General features: G+C 38.5%; 1 protein-coding gene across 1 annotated transcript in view; it reads left to right on the plus strand.

Annotated features, from left to right (window-relative positions):
- The window catches only part of cdk14 (cyclin dependent kinase 14), a 175,491-nt gene that overhangs the window by 52,803 nt on the left and 102,873 nt on the right, over positions 1–19,815 (plus strand). The window contains exons 4-5 of the mRNA XM_014986276.2: positions 11,043–11,137; positions 11,673–11,752. Of these exons, the coding sequence (XP_014841762.1) occupies positions 11,043–11,137; positions 11,673–11,752 (175 nt within the window). The remainder of the gene's footprint in view (positions 1–11,042; positions 11,138–11,672; positions 11,753–19,815) is intronic.

Here is a 19,815-nt window from a genome sequence, read left to right on the forward strand (position 1 = left end):
GGTTGTAGTCTTCCCAGTCACAGGTTGAAATTGAGACTCGCATGTTGTCAGTCAGGTGTTTCCTCTCTGCTGGAAAACAAACAAAGCAAAAGTTAGAAAGATGCACTACATGAACATCACATAAATGCACCATTCGCTTAAATGTTTGTTTCACCTTTGTTGACTTTCATATGGAGACTGGTGGAGACAACCAGGCGGTGTGATCATTTCTGACTGAAAAGTCAGTAGTTCTTAAACCTTTGTTTGTTGTCAACAGGTGTTTATACAAAGCTCTGTCTTGGAGCAGCAATCCTTTTCTTCTTTTTTCAAATGTATGTCCCCAAACAAGAGAGAACCCTTGTAACATGTTAAACAATCTTACGTCCAACTTTCAAAACACAAATTGACTTTAAAAGTTAAATATAACTGTTTTAGACAATTTATGAAATAGATACTCACCATTTATCCGAGTCTCATGAAGCCCAATAAGTTGTCTTCAACCATTTATGTAAGTTACAATTCCTGCAAGCTAGCAGAAACAAAGCTGTAAATGTGAACACTTTTCATACAGGCAAACGTATAAAACGTTTACAAATGTATACAAACACCTGAGACAATTTATGCTGTGTTAGTTTTTCTCAGTCACTTTTGGTGCATTTCTCAAGTCATTGTTGGCATTTACAAAACAGTAAACGCATTTCTCAAAACAATTTGTAGAAACAGTAAAAATAGCATTTGTTTGCTTGAAAAATCCTTAGTTCAGCTCTCAAAATTCTGTCAGTTAACATATCAGTGACTCAAAATAATAAGTTATAGTTTCTCTATGTACAGATGAGACAGTCAAATTGATTAGTCATGGGAAGAGACTACAAAATTCACATTTACGCTTTTGCTGTAGTTTATTGATGGACCATGCCATGGTGATTCAGAAAGAAAAAGACAGAAATGCAGAGAACAAAAAAAGTAGAAAAGGAACCATAGGACAATCTCCTCATGGAAAACTGTACAGTGCTGTAGAAATTACATAATTACATTACATTTTAATTTCCATCGTCATGCTGACAAAGGTTCCTCAGTGGGGTTAAGGAATGAACAGTAGGGTGGGAGGACATCCATCAGCATCATGTTGTGGGTTGGAGCCATATCCTGATGTTGGACTGACGGAAACTGTCAGATGTCTTCAGCCTCTTCTTCTGCTTCCCTCCCAACTATTTCCTCCTCAGCCTCACTCCTCTTCTTCTCTCTGGCTGTTTACTCTGTCCAGATACTTGTTCATCAGTTCTCACAACATTCTGTTGTGTTCTGGCTATATACACCATATTGTTGCCAACTGATGGTTCACAAGATGCACCTTCAATCTGTTTTCAGAAAACTGGTTGATCGTTGGTTGAGCTAATTGTTCATACATTAACCTGTTAGAGAAACTCAGGACTCACTTGGGGGCAATTTACCAATTCAGAACATATTTAGAAAAGAATTGAATATAAATTAATTAAAATATGATTGACATTATGAAAACTTTAAGACTTATGCATGTTAAGACTTACACAATGAACTTAGCTGTTTTGAGAGTTGAGAATTCAACACAGACACGTTTAACATATTTTGATCAACACGATTAAAGCAAATTACAATGAGGGAAAAGCAAAGAAGTGCACATAATCAATTACATGATGTACAAAAGCAAAACTTGCAAAAGGAATGAGAAACTCATTTTTTGATGTGCAGAAGTGACAGTAATTTGAAGATTGAACAGGTAGTTTTAAGAATTTCAATTCTGTTCTCAGAGATGCACCCAAACTGAGGAAATCTGTAAAATATAAATATTTAAATTTCCTTATCTTAAAACCCTTCAACTGTCATGGACCCAATGACTTTAGTGCAAGTATTTTGGGGGTGAGAGTCAAGAGGTCAAAGGAAAATATTAAATATTATCTCTGATGCCAAGCTTTATACTTCTAAGTATTACCAAAGTATTGAAACAAAAGCTAACATGTTCTTCACAGATTTAACTTGCATGCATGAACATTTCACACTCAAAGTAATTCAAATGAATTACTGAACCAAACTTGAAAAAGTTGCTTCTGCCATTAACAATAACTTTAAGCACATGCAGTCTAAAGTAGACCAGAAATGTAATCTATGCAGTCGTTCCTACAGAAACATTAATGGAAGTGTTGCGTCTGGGAAAATTAAATGTTCCATATTGTAAAAATATCTAGCTGCAGTGCATGTACATAAACAGCATGGCTCAGAAATTACACATTTCTTTATCAGTTGGTTAAAGTTAGCTAAGTTCAGTTAAAACGGTGAAAGGAGCTCACCTGTGATGCAGAGATGTGTTTCCTTCTCCTCCTCCTGAACGCGCAAAAATAGCAGAAACTTGATTTCAAAGACAGTAGCCGCATCCTGACAAGGACCAAGCCTACTGGGCTCTCAGCCATAGACATAATATAAGGATAGACGCCTCATGGACCGCTCTCGCCTATTGTCGCTGACGAGATTTAGGGCGGCCATCTTGGAGCGGTACACCACTCCACTCAGCGTTATGTATTAGCAGCTCAATGACGTATCAGCGGATTTAATCGATCATAACACACTTTTTTGTTACTGGAAACCATATTCAAACATCTATCAAAGCAACATTTATAAACAATTGTATTTTTAAGTATGTTTTTAATACATAGTTCATCATATTTAAATATGCTTATTGGCTATAACAATAGAATAGGAATGGAATATTCTGATATCGATGTATGAAGAGCATATTGCAAAGCACACAGCCGTTCATAATTTATTTAATAAATTATTTAGTAATATCAATACATATTTTATATAACTATACAAACACTAATAAATAAAGATTAATAATGGCACAAATAATGATTAATACTGAATTTTATATATATATATATATATATATATATATATATATATATATATATATATATATATATATATATATATATATATATAAATTCCCTTCTCACCCTCTGCGGGTGGTCTCTCTCTTTCATCCTCTGAGCTCGGGTCCTCTACCAGAGGCCTGGGAGCTTGAGGGTTCTGTGCAGCATCTTGGCTGTGCCTAGAACTGCACATTTCTGGACTGATATATATATATATATATATATATATATATATATATATATATATATATATATATATATATATATATATATATATATATATGTTTTTCAGCCGACGAGTCCAAAATCCGATGTAAGATTCATCCGTGCTGCAGTGAATCCGTCTCTCTTTATAGATTTCTCCCTCTTCTTCCTCACATCGTGTCTTTAGGAAACTTTCAAAACAAAAACGGAAGATTTAGGATGTATCTTACTTTTGACAGAGTGAAAGAATATAAATAATAGTCTTTACCACTTGTGTAAACTTTGCTGGTGAATGTTATAACACATAATATACGTTTTATAATATGTGTTATATTGTTTCATTTCTAATATAGGCCCTTGTGACAGATAATCTAAGTCAATGTTAGAGAATAATTATTTGTTTTAGATTTACGGAATCTCAGTTAGCCTTCATAGCGGGGCTGAACCCGTATTACACCAAGCATTGTAGCTAATATTAGCTGGTATCTCGCCGGTGGACATAAATACAGTAAAGTAATATTCTAATCACAATATATACACAATAATATGTCCATCTTACTTGTGAAATGTTGTCTGTGGAGCCCTCGCATCAATAATCCATCGACCAGAACAACAATATCCCTCAGTGCTGAGGCATCTTCTGCTGTTTTGATTGAGCAAATTAGGAGGGTATACCGCTCCAAGATGGCCGCCGTATTTCCTGCGCCGGAGCGGTCCATGAGGCGTCTATGCTTATATTATGTCTATGCTCTCAGCACCCTGAGCAAGCACCTGCTAGTTAGCAGCTTTAGCTAGCGCACAGTGACTTTACTGTGTTGAGTTCAGGACACCACAGTATCCTGAGCCACGCTCAACTACAGGAACAGAGTTCATAAAAGAATCTTGCTGCTGATGCTGAAGGATCAAGCAGCAATACAAACTATATAATTATTTGTTTACATGACAAATTACAGTCTCCATTTACTGTAAACCCTGCTATTTATCGCAATAAGAAAATGAAAAACTCTCTAGACTATTCTCTCCTAATAGCACAATATTTAAAACCAAGTGTGGGATTTGTGAAACTTCAATGAAGGGCGACTTCACAACTTTTATGATTTTGGATAACACTAGAATTGTTCTTTATTGAAGTTTCACAAATCAGATAAAGGTTTCACAAATCCCACACTTGGCTTTAAATATTCAGATATGAGTTGAGAATAATCTAGTCTAGATTTGAAGAGTCTAACTGTTGTAGTGTTTTAGCTAGAGTAAATTAAAGATGCTGATGGTAGTGAAAAATTAGGTGGAATTGCCCTTTAGCCATTTCCCAAATTGGAAGCAGCAAATGGAAACCAACTTCAGCTTCATCCAAACAAGAGGGGCTAACATACAGTTCTCTTAATGTATAAGAAATCTATGGTCAGCATAAAATTAATCTCAAATGCATCATTTAATCAAATACTCTCATAAATGATGGTGGCGTTGGCTGTAGGAGTTTGCTTTGCAATCAGTGGGTCGCCAGATCGATGCCTGGTCTACTGTTGAGATTTCAGTTTGGTGTGTTAAAGGCATTATTAAAAAAGAAACCAAAATATCACACCAGCATTCTGTTCTTTGTAAAAATGACTTTTGCAGTCTCGTTTACGGATTTACATTGTAGATATAAATATCAGCAAAATTTGTAATTTTGGCTGATTAGTACTGTTAAGTTTAGGGTAATTAACTGCTGGCAATATTACAATATTTTTCTATGAACTTTACAATTACTTATATCTTTACAATATCTTTCTGTATTTTCTACATTCATGACTGTCAAACTTACTTAGGATATATGTTTATTGAGTTATGATAATTCCATGTATTTTCTACGGTAATATAATGCTTTGGAGTCAGTAACTGTTGGTATTTTACCATTTTTTACCATAGATTTACGGATTTTTTTTTTGCAGTGTTTACTTACTGTAATTCCATGTATTTTCTACAGTAACAAAATATTTTGGATATTACGGTCAGTAACTGTTGGTATTTCACAATTTTCTACCATAAATTTACTGACTTCCTTTGCAGTTTCGACTTATGGTAGTTCCATGTAATTTCTACGATAATGAAATGTTTTTGGATATGACGGTCAAAAACTGTTGGTCTTTTACCGTGTTTTACCGTAAATTTACTGACTTTTTTTTTTACAGTGTATTTAGTGTAATTAGGATATATTTGAGATGAGTATTCCCCTGCATTAAAAACGAGAAGTGATCGTACTCTGCTGCCAGGTCCACAATTTCCACCGTCCTCGCAGGAACAAGAGAAAAGAGAGAACACCATCTGGAATGCTGCCGATGAGCAGTCACTTCTGTTTGATCAACAATGGGCGAGAGAGCAGTCAACAGTAATGAAGGTGTTGCCATGGAAACACAGCTTTTTGCTTTTGGGAGGCTTTTCTTTTGTTCACAATTAGTCATGTTGTATTTGCCCTTCAACAAACTATTTAAATATAGAACAATTATCACCATGGTCCTCTGTTGGACTCAGTCCCATCTTGTACTGCCACAACAAGCAAAGCAAAGCTTGCAATGAACTCCTTCATATTCACTCAAGTACTTGTATATGATTTGCACACAGTTAAAGCCAGATGTTTACATAAACAGCAAAGGAAGACACATAACGTTTCATTTCCTGTTTATGTCAGTTAGGACTCCCAAAACATCTCAGAGAATCATTTTAACTTTCTTGAAATCTCTGAGGTTTCCAACCATTTCCTCAGTTTATGTGGGAAATCCGTTCCTCCGGACAGAACTGGTGAAAGCAGGTCAGGTTTGTTGGTCTCCTTGCTCATACACACACCTTTTCACTTTTGCTCACAAATGTCCTGTGGAATTGAGAACAAGATTTTCTGATGGCCACTCCAGAACATTGTGTTTGTTGTCCTTAGGACACTTTGTACATAATTTGGTGATTTGATTTCCAGACGGTCGTTGTCATTTGGAAGACAAGTTTGTGTCCATTTTTAACTTTTTGCCTGATGATGCCATGCCATCTTTCCGGACTGTGTTCTTTCCTGTCAGCTCGGGACGTACAGTGGCTTCAGCATCATCCTCTGCTCATTATGGGATGGCGGAGGAGGCCAGGTTGCCCTGCATCCCCCTCTTTCAGATTTTAGAGTTTTGGAGATCAAAAATTCCCTTCTTAGTATTTTGGCTGATTTCTTTAGACTTTTCCATCATGTAGCTCTAGAGTGCTTTAGACGTTCCCTTAAAACACATCAGTTATAAAACAATAAATTTAAAATATGAACAAAAATCTGAAATCTTGAGTGAAGAGCAGCCCATGAAGACTTGGTTTTTAAGTGTATTTATTATTATTTAATGCTGCCTTGTTTTCCAAACCCTTTCTGTGAGCTCTGCATCCGTTGCAGGACAAAGCCAACATGTTGTGATTGCATGTATAACAGGTGTATGCCAAGATGTGGACACACTCTGCCTTGATTATTACTCTGTGGGGAGTGTGTGGTGATGGCTCAGCAGGCGCAGGCTTTCAAGATGAATGATTAGGGAACATGCCTTCAGTTTTGTGGTTTAAAGAATGAAGAAAGGCAAACATGTTCCTCCCAAAGTACACTGACATGCAACACCTGGACTCCACGGTGGATGCACTAAAGACAGCTAGGTTTTGATAAGGTTTATCCAAAAAGCTCTTTCTTAACTACAGTTGTAACATGTCAAAGAGAAATGTAATATATAAGCTTTCCAGGCTTTGTCAGCCCTTAATGTGAAGTTCACTGCATCTCTGAAGAGCAGCGGGAAGCAAACGTTTCTATCTGGTGAAAGCTGAAAGTTGTTTTCTCAAAATGTTGCAATAACTACTTCAAGAATTTGCTGGTTATGACTGCTGGACAGTTGTGTTCTATTTAAAATGAGATTAGAGTTTAACTGCAGAAGAAAAAGTTTGGGAACCACTGCCTTATATAATTCCAAACTGTGACAGGGTTCTCTTATGACTTGGACTAACAAAAATGACTGCCCAGGGCCAGAGATCTCTTTAGTGAAATTTATTAAGCTTTTCTTCAGGTGAACAACTTGGAGAGGTGCAGATCATGTACAAAGGATGTCCCAGACAGGTTAAAATCAAACAAACAGCAGTACCTTTAAATGCAAAAGTCCATCACCTTCAGTATGTCTACCCACAGACTGACTCAAAGTGGAACATAGCCCTGCTTTTAAAGCCACAGGCTGTGCCCACAGCAAAAAAATACAAAAAAACAAGCAAGCAAAAACAACTAAACGATTACTTCTAACTCAAGTAAACTCTTAAAGTAAACAAAGTAATAATAAATAATACCAAGAAAAAAAAATAGAATATAGCTATATAAATACATGTGATCAAAATATAATACTCAATTTAATAAAAAAAAAAACACTCAGTACGTTCCGATCCAATGACATCACTACATCATCACATGACTCCCTCCTGGCTCGCCACAATCCGGAAACAACCGTACTTGAAAATAGAACCGGGAAAATGTTTGGAACTGAAAACAAGAGGTTGGGATGGATATGTTAACTGAAGCAGGAACACCGCGTGTACACCCACGATGAACCGCGTCAGTTTAAGCTGCAACAAAAAGTAAGTTAACGATTGTGTATGTGTGTGTGGGCGTGCTCGCATGCTGACACGGTCTCATAATTAGGTCCCGGCTCGTGACGGCTCCTCCGTCACGCAAACATCAACATGCATTCTGAATCTGTGTTGGTTTTGATTTGAATCAGCTGATCACCAGTTTTGTTTGATTTCTCTCAGCTTTAGCTGATCTGTTATTCTTTTGTCTATAACCAATTTATAGCATGCTGTTTTCCTCCTGAGCTTAATTGAAACAAGCATTTCCTAATCATGCAAATTAGATTTTCTGCTTTCATATAGGGTTCCTTTTTTAATTTAGCTCCCAGTATGAACGACCTAATAAATATGAACACAAACAAGACTTAATAGGACAGATATGAAGGTTGATTGATTTCCTGTCAGAGTCCCTGCCAGAGACACAAATGAATTGTTTCAGCCAGATTATGAAAATCTGTAAATTGTGCCCTACACAGGTGTTCTGTTTAGGAGGTTCTTCATGTTTGAATTTCAACCAACATTTCATAAGTACCCCAGTAAAATTGTTATCAATTGTTCAGAATGTATTTATGGGGCACTTCCACAACCAGGTTTTACACAGAAGTATTTTCTAAGAGCTATAGCAAGAAATCCAAACAGTTGTCAACAAACTCATCAAAAATGGCAAAATAAGCAAAGAACATAATAACAAATGTACTTGAATGAAACGGGAGAAATTTTCATTGTTTCTTGCTGGATTTTTTATTTCAACTGTTAATTTTGTTCCAGTCAACTTGAAAACCTTGAAAAATCTATTGTAAGCTAATGTTGTACTTTTATGTAGTTTGACCTGTGGGATAATATAGAATTTTGTTGTGCAAGAATTATGATTCAGTGTATCATTTTCTGTTTCAGTAATATTTGGTTTGTTTGGCTAGAAAAGCAGGTTTGCCTTCTTCAAATTCAGGATCTGTCTTCTCTACACTTTGGAACAAAAAAGGGAATGCTTTATAGTTAATCTGAAGGAGAGGAGAGGCTGGCTGGACGTGAACATCCTACTTTTTGAGTTTAGTGTACAGATAGAGTTTCACTTCCTGCTTGATCCCTGGAGAAAATGTAATTTGTTTAGAAAAGCTCTGAGAAATGCTGAGCTTATTAGCGCTGCAGAGAGCAGAGAGATAACAAGAGGGGAGGGGCATAAGGTGTAAGGGGGGCATCTGGTGGGAACGGGGCGCCTGCAGCCCAGCTATGGATGTGGATGGAAGAGACATTATGCTGAACTCGGTTTAGGGCTTTTAAAGGCACATACATGGAAACTGCTTAAATACTCGTTAATAATGCATGGTGGAAGTATGCTAAATAAGCCTAAAAAGCATACATTGTTCCTGAAACATTATTGTTCATAAAAAGAAACATGTAAAGTGACTAAAAACTAATTTGAGCAGCATTCAGCTTCTATGCACCTCAAACTTCCAGAAAAGTGCAAAACAGCTGAAACACAGACTTCCTTTAAATCAAGACTTTTAACCATAATTAATGGAACAGTGACCAACACATCAGATGAGCATTAATGATTTTGAATATGACACTTGACAAAATGTAATGCCTGTCACTGGTTTTCACAACTGTACTCTTGACCAAAGTATGACAAGGATGTTTGAGTCTGCCTAGAACAGGGAAATTGTGCATTGATGAACAAATGGTTCCATTTACTGGTCGATGCCCAGTGCGCCAGTATATACCAGGCAAACCACATCCAACTGGATTGAAAGTGTTTGTCTTGGCTGCACCAACTGGTCTGGTCTTGGACTTTGTAGTCTACCAAGGTAAGAATACCTTCCAAGTTACAGGAGGAAATGGCAGAGGTGAATCAGAGATGGTTGTCAGTCGAAGCCCTCCTGAAGTTGCTGTCATAAAATGGTTGGACAACAAGCCAGTTGTCATGGCATCCTCTGCCTATGGCATTGAACCTCAGGACACATGCAGAAGATGGTCCAAGAAAGACAAAAGATTTGTCCAGGTGTCAAGGCCACTGGCAATTGCTGAGTACAACACCAACATAGGTGACGTGGACTTGGTTAACCGAATGTTGAGTTTCTACAGGATGGCTTCTCACCCTCGGAAATGGACAGTGCGTGCAGTTTTCCACTTTTTTGACCTGGCAATCACCAACTCATGGCTTCAGTATAAGAGTGACTGCCAGTTTCTGGGGAAGAAACCACTGAAGTTGCTTAGCTTCAAACTGTTCCTTGGTGAGGAGTTGATTATTCGGGGCCCAAACAGGAATCGGAAGTGACAGTGAAGATGACTACACTCCTCCACGCCAAAAGTGGAAACCACAGCCAAATGCAGCTCTGAGACACTACGGTGCCATCCATCTGAAAGAGATGGTCGACGAAACACTTGCGTCAAGGTGTTGCAGACCTGGCTGCACAAGCAAAACATATGTGATGTGCACAAAGTGCAAAGTGTTCCTTTGTGTTTCCCAGAAGGGAAATTGCTTTTTGAAGTATCATAGCAATTAGGCACAGGAAAGCAAAATAACTGTGATGATGGACAGTTTTGTCAATGTGAAATTCATTCTTATGTTGTTTGGATATTTTCTTTGGGACAAACTGGTTGCCATCAAGGTTCAATTTCAAATGTATGGGGTTCCGATGTCCACTGGAGTGGACACATATTTCAAAAATAAAAACTCCCCCCCCCCCAAAAATGTTTTCAGTATTCTAATTACCTTTCAAAGATTGTGGAATAAAAAAAAGGTGATTGGACCTTTTTTTTTCCTGGTAGTCAGGAGGTTATATGATGTGTTTATGATTTTTTTATATTTTCATGATGTAAAGAACTTTGAACTGCTGTGCTGCTGAAATTTGATTTATTGCGAGAGCACACTAATATTTATGCAATAGTTTTCCGATCTAATTCAAAAATAAAAAAAGCGCCACCCATATCCACTAGGGAGTTCCGTAGATCTTCATGCATAAGTCAGACCATTCCTTCTGGAAGCTCATCTGGTGATTACCTGGTTTCAGTGAGTAATGTGTTAATGTTTACATTCTGCTTGTGTCTGATTTTTACCAGATAGATTTCAAGCTGTTCATCTCAAGTTCTTATTGCCGTACAGCTGCAGTTCTCACCATCAATCAGTGAAAAGTGTCTGAAAGTTACAGGCTCATTGGAACTTTAAAAGAGGCTCTTCTCAGAAAGTTTGCTAAGTAGACTTCCCCTCCCAGTGACGCCTTCCTGATGATGCAGTGTGGAACCTTTGGATTTTAATAACTCTTGCAATGTCTTTTTTTTAAATCCCAGAGGTGTTTCTTCTCTTCTTTCCTGAATTCATCCATTTAAATAATATGTTCTGTCTCTCCTTTTTTCACTCAGCCCACAAGCCCCAAGTTTGGAAAGGCAGACTCATATGAGAAGCTGGAGAAGCTGGGCGAGGGCTCATATGCAACAGTTTACAAGGGAAAGAGCAAGTAAGCACTGTTCACATTTTTCTCCTGTTTTCCCTTCACCCATGCATTCAATGATGTGTTTAAGTTTGGATACCGCTGCTGTAATTGAATCAAAAGTCGATGAAAAGCTCATCACAGTTGCAGATCCTAGTTTTAATGTAAAATCCCACACATAGTGCAGATTTCTGTATTTTAATTACCAGAGAATGGACATTTTTTTTCCCTCTCTTAATGGTTCAGTGCTTTTCTCCTAGGTTTTTCTAATTAAATTGCGAGAAATGAAAAGTTCCGGTGCTGTAAACGCACAAACCTCTGCAGCCTCTAATCTTCTTCCTGATGATGTTATTTCGTGTCTCTTTTGATTGGTGAGCTTCATTCAGCTGTAGTGCTGCGCCCTTGTACCCAAGTCTCACTCCAGTGCTGCTAAATTACTTTTCATTGACTTAACTCTCCTCTCTCTGTTCTCAGACTTTGCTGACTTTGAAATTTCTTGTTTTTCTACATAATGAAGAAAGTCCAGCAGATTATGGCACTTTGTTCTTTGTGCTGTCATCAGGGTGAACGGGAAGCTGGTGGCTCTGAAAGTGATCCGTCTGCAGGAGGAGGAAGGAACACCCTTCACAGCCATAAGGGAGGGTAAGTGGAAAAAAAATCTGAATCCCAGTTCACTTCCTGCTCATAGGAGGGTAAGCGGAATGTTCCTCCAGCCGTCTACAGGGCAGCTGGTAACAAAGTCTGAAAAATTAAAAGTTTACTCGTTTACAATCTTTAATGACACAGTAATGTTTAATTGAAGTGTTTGGATTTTCATTCTCAAAAGCATAGAAAGTAAAATTAGAATAGTATTTGATGATTATAAATACACTGCTGTATGAGTTAAAACAGGAATTGTGCTGTAGTTTATAGTTTAAGGTTTTCATAGTTGTATTTAGCAACTTTTCTGATGCCTCCAATGAATTTTCTTTTTCTTTGAAAAAAGAAAAAGCAACTACAGACAAATCTAGAAACTTTCTCAGGATTATTGAAGACCGGGGTTAAAATGGGAAAGCCCTGATAATGCTGCAGTTACAACGAGTTCTGAGAGCTGCAGAGCCCCTCACACACACCAGGCGCATACAGGCGGTCGGTCTGACTGACAGCAGCCTGCAGCAGAGCAGAGGGGAGACCCACATTATGAGCATTTATGATAGAACTGATTTAATCCAGCCAAAGTATTTACATTATTAAATTGTAATTATTATGTAATTTCATAATGTTTACTTGTAGTTATAATTGTTTCAAATATTTATTTTTATGTGCTTTATTTTTAATATGATTGTTATACTCTAGCAAGAAGGCAAACCACAACAGCAGCAACTACAGCAACAAATCACAACATGGCCAATAAACAGCACTCAGAACAAATGGCTCACCAAGGGAGGGAGACAGCGATGCATCACAAAAAGATTAAACTAAACCTATCCAATGTGCTGAGCTAGTGGTGGTGGAGTTAATTTGGCACATGTTTCAGTAGTTGCAAGTATTTTTAACCACTTTTACCTTGCTAGTTTTGAATCATGTGAGCCAATATGCAATATGCCGATACTCAAATCAAATGGCTCAGATTTGGAGGCAAAAAAACCAGTTGACCAGGCAGGAGGTCAGGGATGGATATGATCATTACCCGTTTTGATCAATAGAAAACATCATTTGAACTTCGTCTTTCTCTTCTTGCTCTTTGGTTCTGCTCTGCATCATGAAGTCTCCTTTTTAACTCCTATGATTTGGGGTTGTAAATTTTTACACAGTAAAGTTCAGTACAGTAGATTTAACTAGGTTATTTTTTATTCTAGTAACAAATATGTCCTCACGTGTCACATTTGTCTTCAGTAGTGACATGTATGGGCTGCCTGTCATCTTTATTTCCAGTCTGCTCCAGTTACATTCTCACACAAGTTTCAGAGTGACAGTGTTTGGTTTTAAAGCCAATAACTGCTTTGAAGCTTCTGTTTAATTCACATTCTGAACTCTACCACAGCAGTGGATGGTCTGGTGGAGGAGGGGCCTCTCAGCATCAGCTGGTGTAGTCCATGTAAGTGGTTAGTTTTAGCCCTCACACTGGATATGCACACTAGAAAAAGTCTGATTCGTTCAGAAAGTTCTCAGTAATTAGGTTCTGTAAAAACAAAATAAAAAAAATAAAAAACGCCCCAGAAGTTCCTGACTTTCCTGACTTTGCTGAAAGTAAAAGCCTCTGCTCCACATGACGCGCTCATATGGAAATGAACCTGAGATGAGAAGACGCTTCTATCATACAGAGGCTCAGCTCTCCCTGAGAACAGATCAGATGGGTGCTTTGAAATTGGACTAATTCAGCACTTTCTGAGTAAGAAGCGCACAGCGCAGATATGTGACCAGCATTACCCCTCTGTAAACTACTCCATCCATATGTGTGTGTGTGTGCGCGCGCGTGCGGGTGGGCATGTGCGCGCGTGTGTGTGTGCGTGTGTGTGTGTGTGTGTCCATGTATCCACCCTAGGCTGGGCACGTCTCCACAAGCTGGTGACAGGATCCTGGAAGTATCAGGCTGCAGATCCACACATAGTTCTGTCTTTGATCTGCTTCTATTATTTTGAACAACCTTTAGCTTCTCCTCTAGGATGAATGCATTCATGAGACTCTGGCACCAGGCAACTTTCCAACGATCTGTCCATCAAAGCCTCCATGTGCCTTTGAAACAGAACTTAAACATTAATCCTATTGGTAACCGTCTGAAAACCCACTTAGTCCTGTGGATATAAACCAAGCTTATGTTGCTCTAATATTTGGTCCAAATAAAACAGATTCCTTTTACTGCTGTTTGACTGAACTGTATCTCAGTTATTGAGGCTTCGAAGTCTTTGCTGATGTTCAGTCAGTACAGTAGAGCTTTTGTAAACAAGGAAACAAGTGAAAACTTCTTATTTCATTGATCCTTTGCCAGTTCAAATAGATGATCAGAGATCAATAATCACTGACCTCAGAACAGTTAAGGTAAGACTATAGAGACAAAACAACACAAATCCTTCTCCTGCTTCTCTTTAAATCAGCAAACAGAAATAGACAGAATCAAAGCAGCACTATTAAATATGATGTTATAATTTTCCCTTGTCTGCCTTTATCCACACAAGTTTGAGTGATATTAAGTTTTTTTGCAACTGTAACAAATTTCATTGTTGCTTTTCATAAGTTTGCACTGCAGAAATGCAAAACCTAACAGGTATTTAGTCTAGATTCTAGTGGAAATATTTTAGAAGACCTGAAATAAGAAAACAAACTTCTAAGTAACTCTTCAAGAGCTTGCTGTAAGTTAAAAAATCCTTAATATTGATGAAAAAGTACTTATTCCATTGGCAGATAATTTCACTTATAGCAAGAGATTTTTCAGATGTTATAATTGACATTATCTGCCAGTTGAACCAGTACTTTTGTAAGGAATTATTGACTTAAAACAAGCTCCTATATGTAAGATTTATAACTAAGATATATACACTAGAAACTAGGCTAAAAATACATTGAGTTTGGAGGTCTGTAGATAATGACTGAAGAAAGTGTATTTTATAGACCTGTGGTCATGGGAGTGAAAGACAAAGTTGAACTAAATCCTTTGGGTGGAACAAATTAATGTTGGAGAAAAAAGAAGGTAAACTTTATTCATCATTTAAGTAGTGTGGTGGCCATTTATGTAATGTTTGAAACTTATAATTTCTACTAATTTAGTCTTTCACTTTGGGAAGTTTAGAATTTATTTAAGTTAAGTTTAGATCCACAATCTGTAGATAATTTGTATATTTGAATTGATTATGTTAATTGGTTAGACCCTCCCATTAATTTAAGTAATTAAAACACACCGGGTCCGGGGTGGATGGATGGTTTTGGCAAATGTTTGGTGTGTGAATGGGAGGTTTTGTAAATGATTTTTTGACCACTTTTACCTTCATTTTTGACTAAGTTGTAGGACATTTTTTGGTAATTATTTTGTCGCTATTTTTACAAGAAATAAAGAATATATTTTTTCAAACAAATTAAGTTGGAAGTGCGTTCTAATCAGAAACCACCTGTCAACACCCACGGCCTTTGTTGGAGTATTGTTTTTTGGAAACTAGAAGGCCGCGACATTTAAGTCAAAAAATCATTTTTTTGGACCATCTTTGGAACGTTTGGATATTAGAAAAGACTTGGAAAAGCTTGGAAGATTGGATGATCGCACTTGGGCGACTGAAACTTCATGGAATGGACTTGGAGAAGACGCACAAAGTTCGTGAGTAAATGCGATACTTTGTTGAAGAAAGTAGAGACGCTGAGGTGCAAATTGAAAAGTTTGTTTTGGACAATTATCTTTTGGATTTAGAGAAACGAAATTTGTGTTGAAAATGGATGAACAAGATGAAGGATTTCAAAAGGAAAAGGAACTCTTTAATTTAATTAAAAGGCGCAGAGCCAAACTCGGCGTTCTGACAAGAAAAAGAAATGACATTCATGCTTTAATTGATGCTGGAGAATCAAAACCCTCCATAGATGAGCATATGAAAACTTTTAATAATTATTTAGCAGAATTTATGGACTTGCAATCTTCAGTTCAAAGACTTCTGAACGATGATGAAAAGGAAACCGATCACGGCGATTGGTATGAACCAAAGTTGATCAGTTTTAAAGAGTTCTTGGATGAGATCGAAGTTTGGATGAATGGCGATCCTGATGCACAGAAGAGCGAAGTATGTTCAGCGTTTGATGTTGAATCAAAGGCGGCATCTCATGACCGTGACGTTGAGCCGGATGACAGCGTCTCACAGACTGCGCAACAAACGATCAGCAAAAACTTTGAAAGGCTATCTGGGTCCGCAGCTAAACCAGCCAGCAAGACGGCCAGCACGGCGCCCAGTATAATGAGTAAAGCCTCTAGTGCTCGGAGTTCGAGTTCCCGTGCGGCTTCAATGGCGCTGATGGAAGCCGAGGTGGAAAGAGCAGCTCTGAAAGCGGAGGCGGATGCGCTGCAAGAAAAACATGCGCTCGAGCTGGAAGAACTCCAGTTAAAAGCAAGAAAAGAAGCATTGGCTTTGAGAACCAAGCTGGTGAAGGCGGATGCAAAGATGAAAATCTACAACTCTGCGCAAGAACAGAAAAGTTCCAGCGCTGACGTCGCAAGCCAGGAAACATCAGGTTCCACAGCATCTACTGAGTTCATACCCGCTGCTACAGCTCAAAAGGCTCCAAGAACACAGAAGCGATCGGCAACTCTTGCACCTTTGCCAATGCCCCACGAGACATCTATTAATGAAACATTAGTGAAACCGGAAGGGGAAAGCCCAAGACAAATGTCTCAGGTTGATGTTCATAGTAGTGCTTTAACAGAGATCATGAAGAAGCAGAATGAAATCACTGAGATGCTTGTAAAACAGCAAAGACTGTCATTCCTGCCATCTGTAGAAATCCCTGTTTTTAGTGGCGATCCTTTGCATTTTAGATCCTTTCTTAAGGCTTTTGAGCAAGGAATAGAAACTAAGACAGACAACATGCAGGACAGGCTTTATTACTTGGAACAGTTTACCTCAGGTCAGCCAAAAACTTTAGTGAGAAGTTGTATGCACATGAGTCCAGAAACTGCTTATGTAGAAGCCAAAAAACAGCTTGAGTGGAACTTTGGTAACAGAGCAAAAATAACATCTGCATTTATAGACAAAGCTCTGAATTGGTCAGTTTTAAAGTCTGATGATGCCACTACTTTAAGAGCTTATACATTATTTCTAAGAAGTTGTTTCAACACAATGGATGAAGCTGGGTTTATTGATGAGCTTGAAAACTCTACTAATATGAGAATTCTTGTTTCAAAGTTGCCTTTTAGACTTCGTGACAAATGGCGACTTATTGTGGTTGACATAGCAGAAAAATACGATCGTAGAGCAAAGTTTAAAGATCTTCTTGATTTTTTGGAAAAACAAACAAAAGCTGCATTAGATCCTGTTTTTGGAGAAAGTCAAAATGCAAAAGAAAAGATGGCTTTAAAACCATCAAAGGTTCCTTTTAAAACCAAAAGCAGCAGTTTTGCCACTTCTGTTGCTGTAATTTCTAAACAAAGCAATGACAAACAGGTCCAGTTTAGTCATAAAAATGTAAAGATGACTACAACTCTATGCTTGTTCTGTCATGGAAGTCATTGCATGGAAAAGTGTGACTCCTTTAAGAGGAAAACCAACAAAGAAAAGGTGACATTCATTAAAAGTAAAGGTATATGCTTTGGCTGCTTACAGAAGGGGCATATGAGTAAAAACTGTCCACAGCGTTTAACATGCCTCACCTGTAATAAAAGTCACCCTACGGTTCTGCATATTGCACCAGCAGAGCAGCAGCATCAAACAGTTAAGACTGAGAATGAAGAGTCACCAGTCTCAAGTGCTCTTGTATCTTTGAATGTTGGTAGCTACACTGGGGCCGGGTCTAATGAATGTGCTCTGTCAGTTGTCCCAGTAAAAGTAAAGTTGGAAAAGGGGACAAAGATCGTAGAGACTTATGCCTTTCTAGATCCAGGCAGCTCTGCAACATTTTGTACAGAGGCTTTGATGATGCAGTTAAATGCGTCTGGAAAGAGAGTGGAAATCATGCTAAAAACCATGGGTCAGGAAAAGCCTGTAAGTAGCTATAGACTATCTGGTTTGGAAGTAGCTGCTTTAAAAGAAAATGAGTACTTGAAGTTGCCTGACGTATATACTCAACAATCCATTCCTGTCACTAAAGAAAATATCCCTAAAGAGGAAGACTTAAGAAAATGGTCTTATCTAAAAGGTGTTGAGTTGACGCCAATAGATGCTGGCATTGGGCTGCTCATTGGTGTAAACGCTCCTAAAGCATTGGAACCTTGGAAAATAGTTAACAGTGAAGGTAGTGGGCCTTATGCTGTGCTAACACGTCTTGGTTGGGTTGTTAATGGTCCGCTCAGTCAGGGTAGTGAAGAAAATGGACATGTTGCTGGTTCTATCCAGGTGAACCGTGTGTCTATAAGTAGTTTGGAAGAAATGCTGGTCAGTCAGTATAACCAGGATTTTGTAGAGCACCAGTTCAATGAGCATGCTGAAATGTCTGTAGAAGACAAACAGTTCATGGACATTATGTCAAAGTCAGCGGTGCTTAAAGACGGTCACTATTACCTGAAGTTACCCTTTCGTAATCCTGAAGTAAAAATGCCCAACAACAAACAGGTGGCCCAGCAGAGGGCGCAATGTCTGTTAAAACGATTTCAGAAGGATAAGCAATTTTTCGAAGAGTACAAAGAATTTATGCATAACATCAGTGTGGAAGAACATTCAGAAATCATTCCACAAGATCAAGTGGAACATGAGGAAGGAAAGGTGTGGTATGTACCTCATCATGGGGTCTACCACCCCCGCAAGAAAACACTGCGGGTTGTCTATGATTGTGCGGCAACGTTTGCTGGAACATCACTGAACAAAGAGCTGTTGCAGGGACCAGATTTGACTAGCACCTTATTAGGTGTGCTCATTCGTTTTCGGCAAGGTCCAATAGCACTTATGACAGACATTAAAGGGATGTTCCACCAAGTCAGAGTTGCTGAAGAACATGTAAATTACCTACGTTTTCTCTGGTGGCCCAACGGTGACATCACAAAAGAGCTTGTTGAGCATAGAATGTTGGTCCATATTTTTGGTGCAGTCTCTTCCCCTAGTTGTGCCACATATGCACTTTTAAAGACTGCTGATGACAACGAACATCTGTACCCAGAAGAGATTATTAATACAATCAGACACAGTTTTTATGTAGATGACTGTCTCAGGTCTGTCCAGACTGTTGAGCAGGCCATTTCTCTTTATCAACAGCTCACTGAGGTGTGTGCCAAGGGGGGATTTAAGCTCAATAAATGGGTGTGTAGTGAGCGCTCTGTCCTCTCTCAGATCCTGGAGGAAAATAGAGCAACAGGTGTAAAGATGCTAGATCTTAGCCGGGACCAGCTTCCCACTGAAAGAGCCCTGGGGGTGCAATGGGATGTTGAACAGGATGTTTTCACCTTTAGCATTGTAAACAAACACCAGCCACTAACAAGGCGTGGTATTCTGTCCATTGTCAGCTCTATTTACGACCCTTTGGGTTTCTTAGCTCCAGTTATTCTCCCTGCTAAACAGATTCTTCAACATTTATGTAAACTGAAGTTTGGCTGGGATGAGAAAATTCCACCAGAAAAGGCACAAATTTGGAAAGAATGGGTCGAAGATTTAGTTCTTCTTGACAACTTTAGTGTCAGACGATGCATCACACCCAAAGAATTTGGAGAGATAAAAAGTGCACAGCTGCATCATTTTTGTGATGCCAGTGAAACTGGGTTTGGTGCTGTGTCTTATCTTAGGGTATCTAATGACAAACAGGAAGTGTGTGTTTCCTTTGTTATTGGCAAAGCAAGGGTAGCACCATTAAAACAAGTCACCATACCACGACTTGAACTTGCTGCTGCAGTTTTAGCTGTGCGTCTGGACAAAATGCTGTCAGTTCAACTTGAACTCAACCTGAGCGACTCAGTTTTCTGGTGTGACAGCACAACCGTCCTGCAGTACATTGCAAACACAACAACACGGTTTAAAACATATGTAGCTAATAGAGTGTCCATCATTCGTGATCTTACAAAGGTTACTCAATGGAGATACATTAGCTCAAAGTTAAATCCTGCTGATGCAGCC

The sequence above is a fragment of the Poecilia mexicana genome, unplaced genomic scaffold (genome assembly GCF_051168715.1).
Source record: "Poecilia mexicana isolate PSO_F unplaced genomic scaffold, ASM5116871v1 scaffold_6, whole genome shotgun sequence".
Lineage (NCBI taxonomy): Eukaryota > Metazoa > Chordata > Actinopteri > Cyprinodontiformes > Poeciliidae > Poecilia > Poecilia mexicana.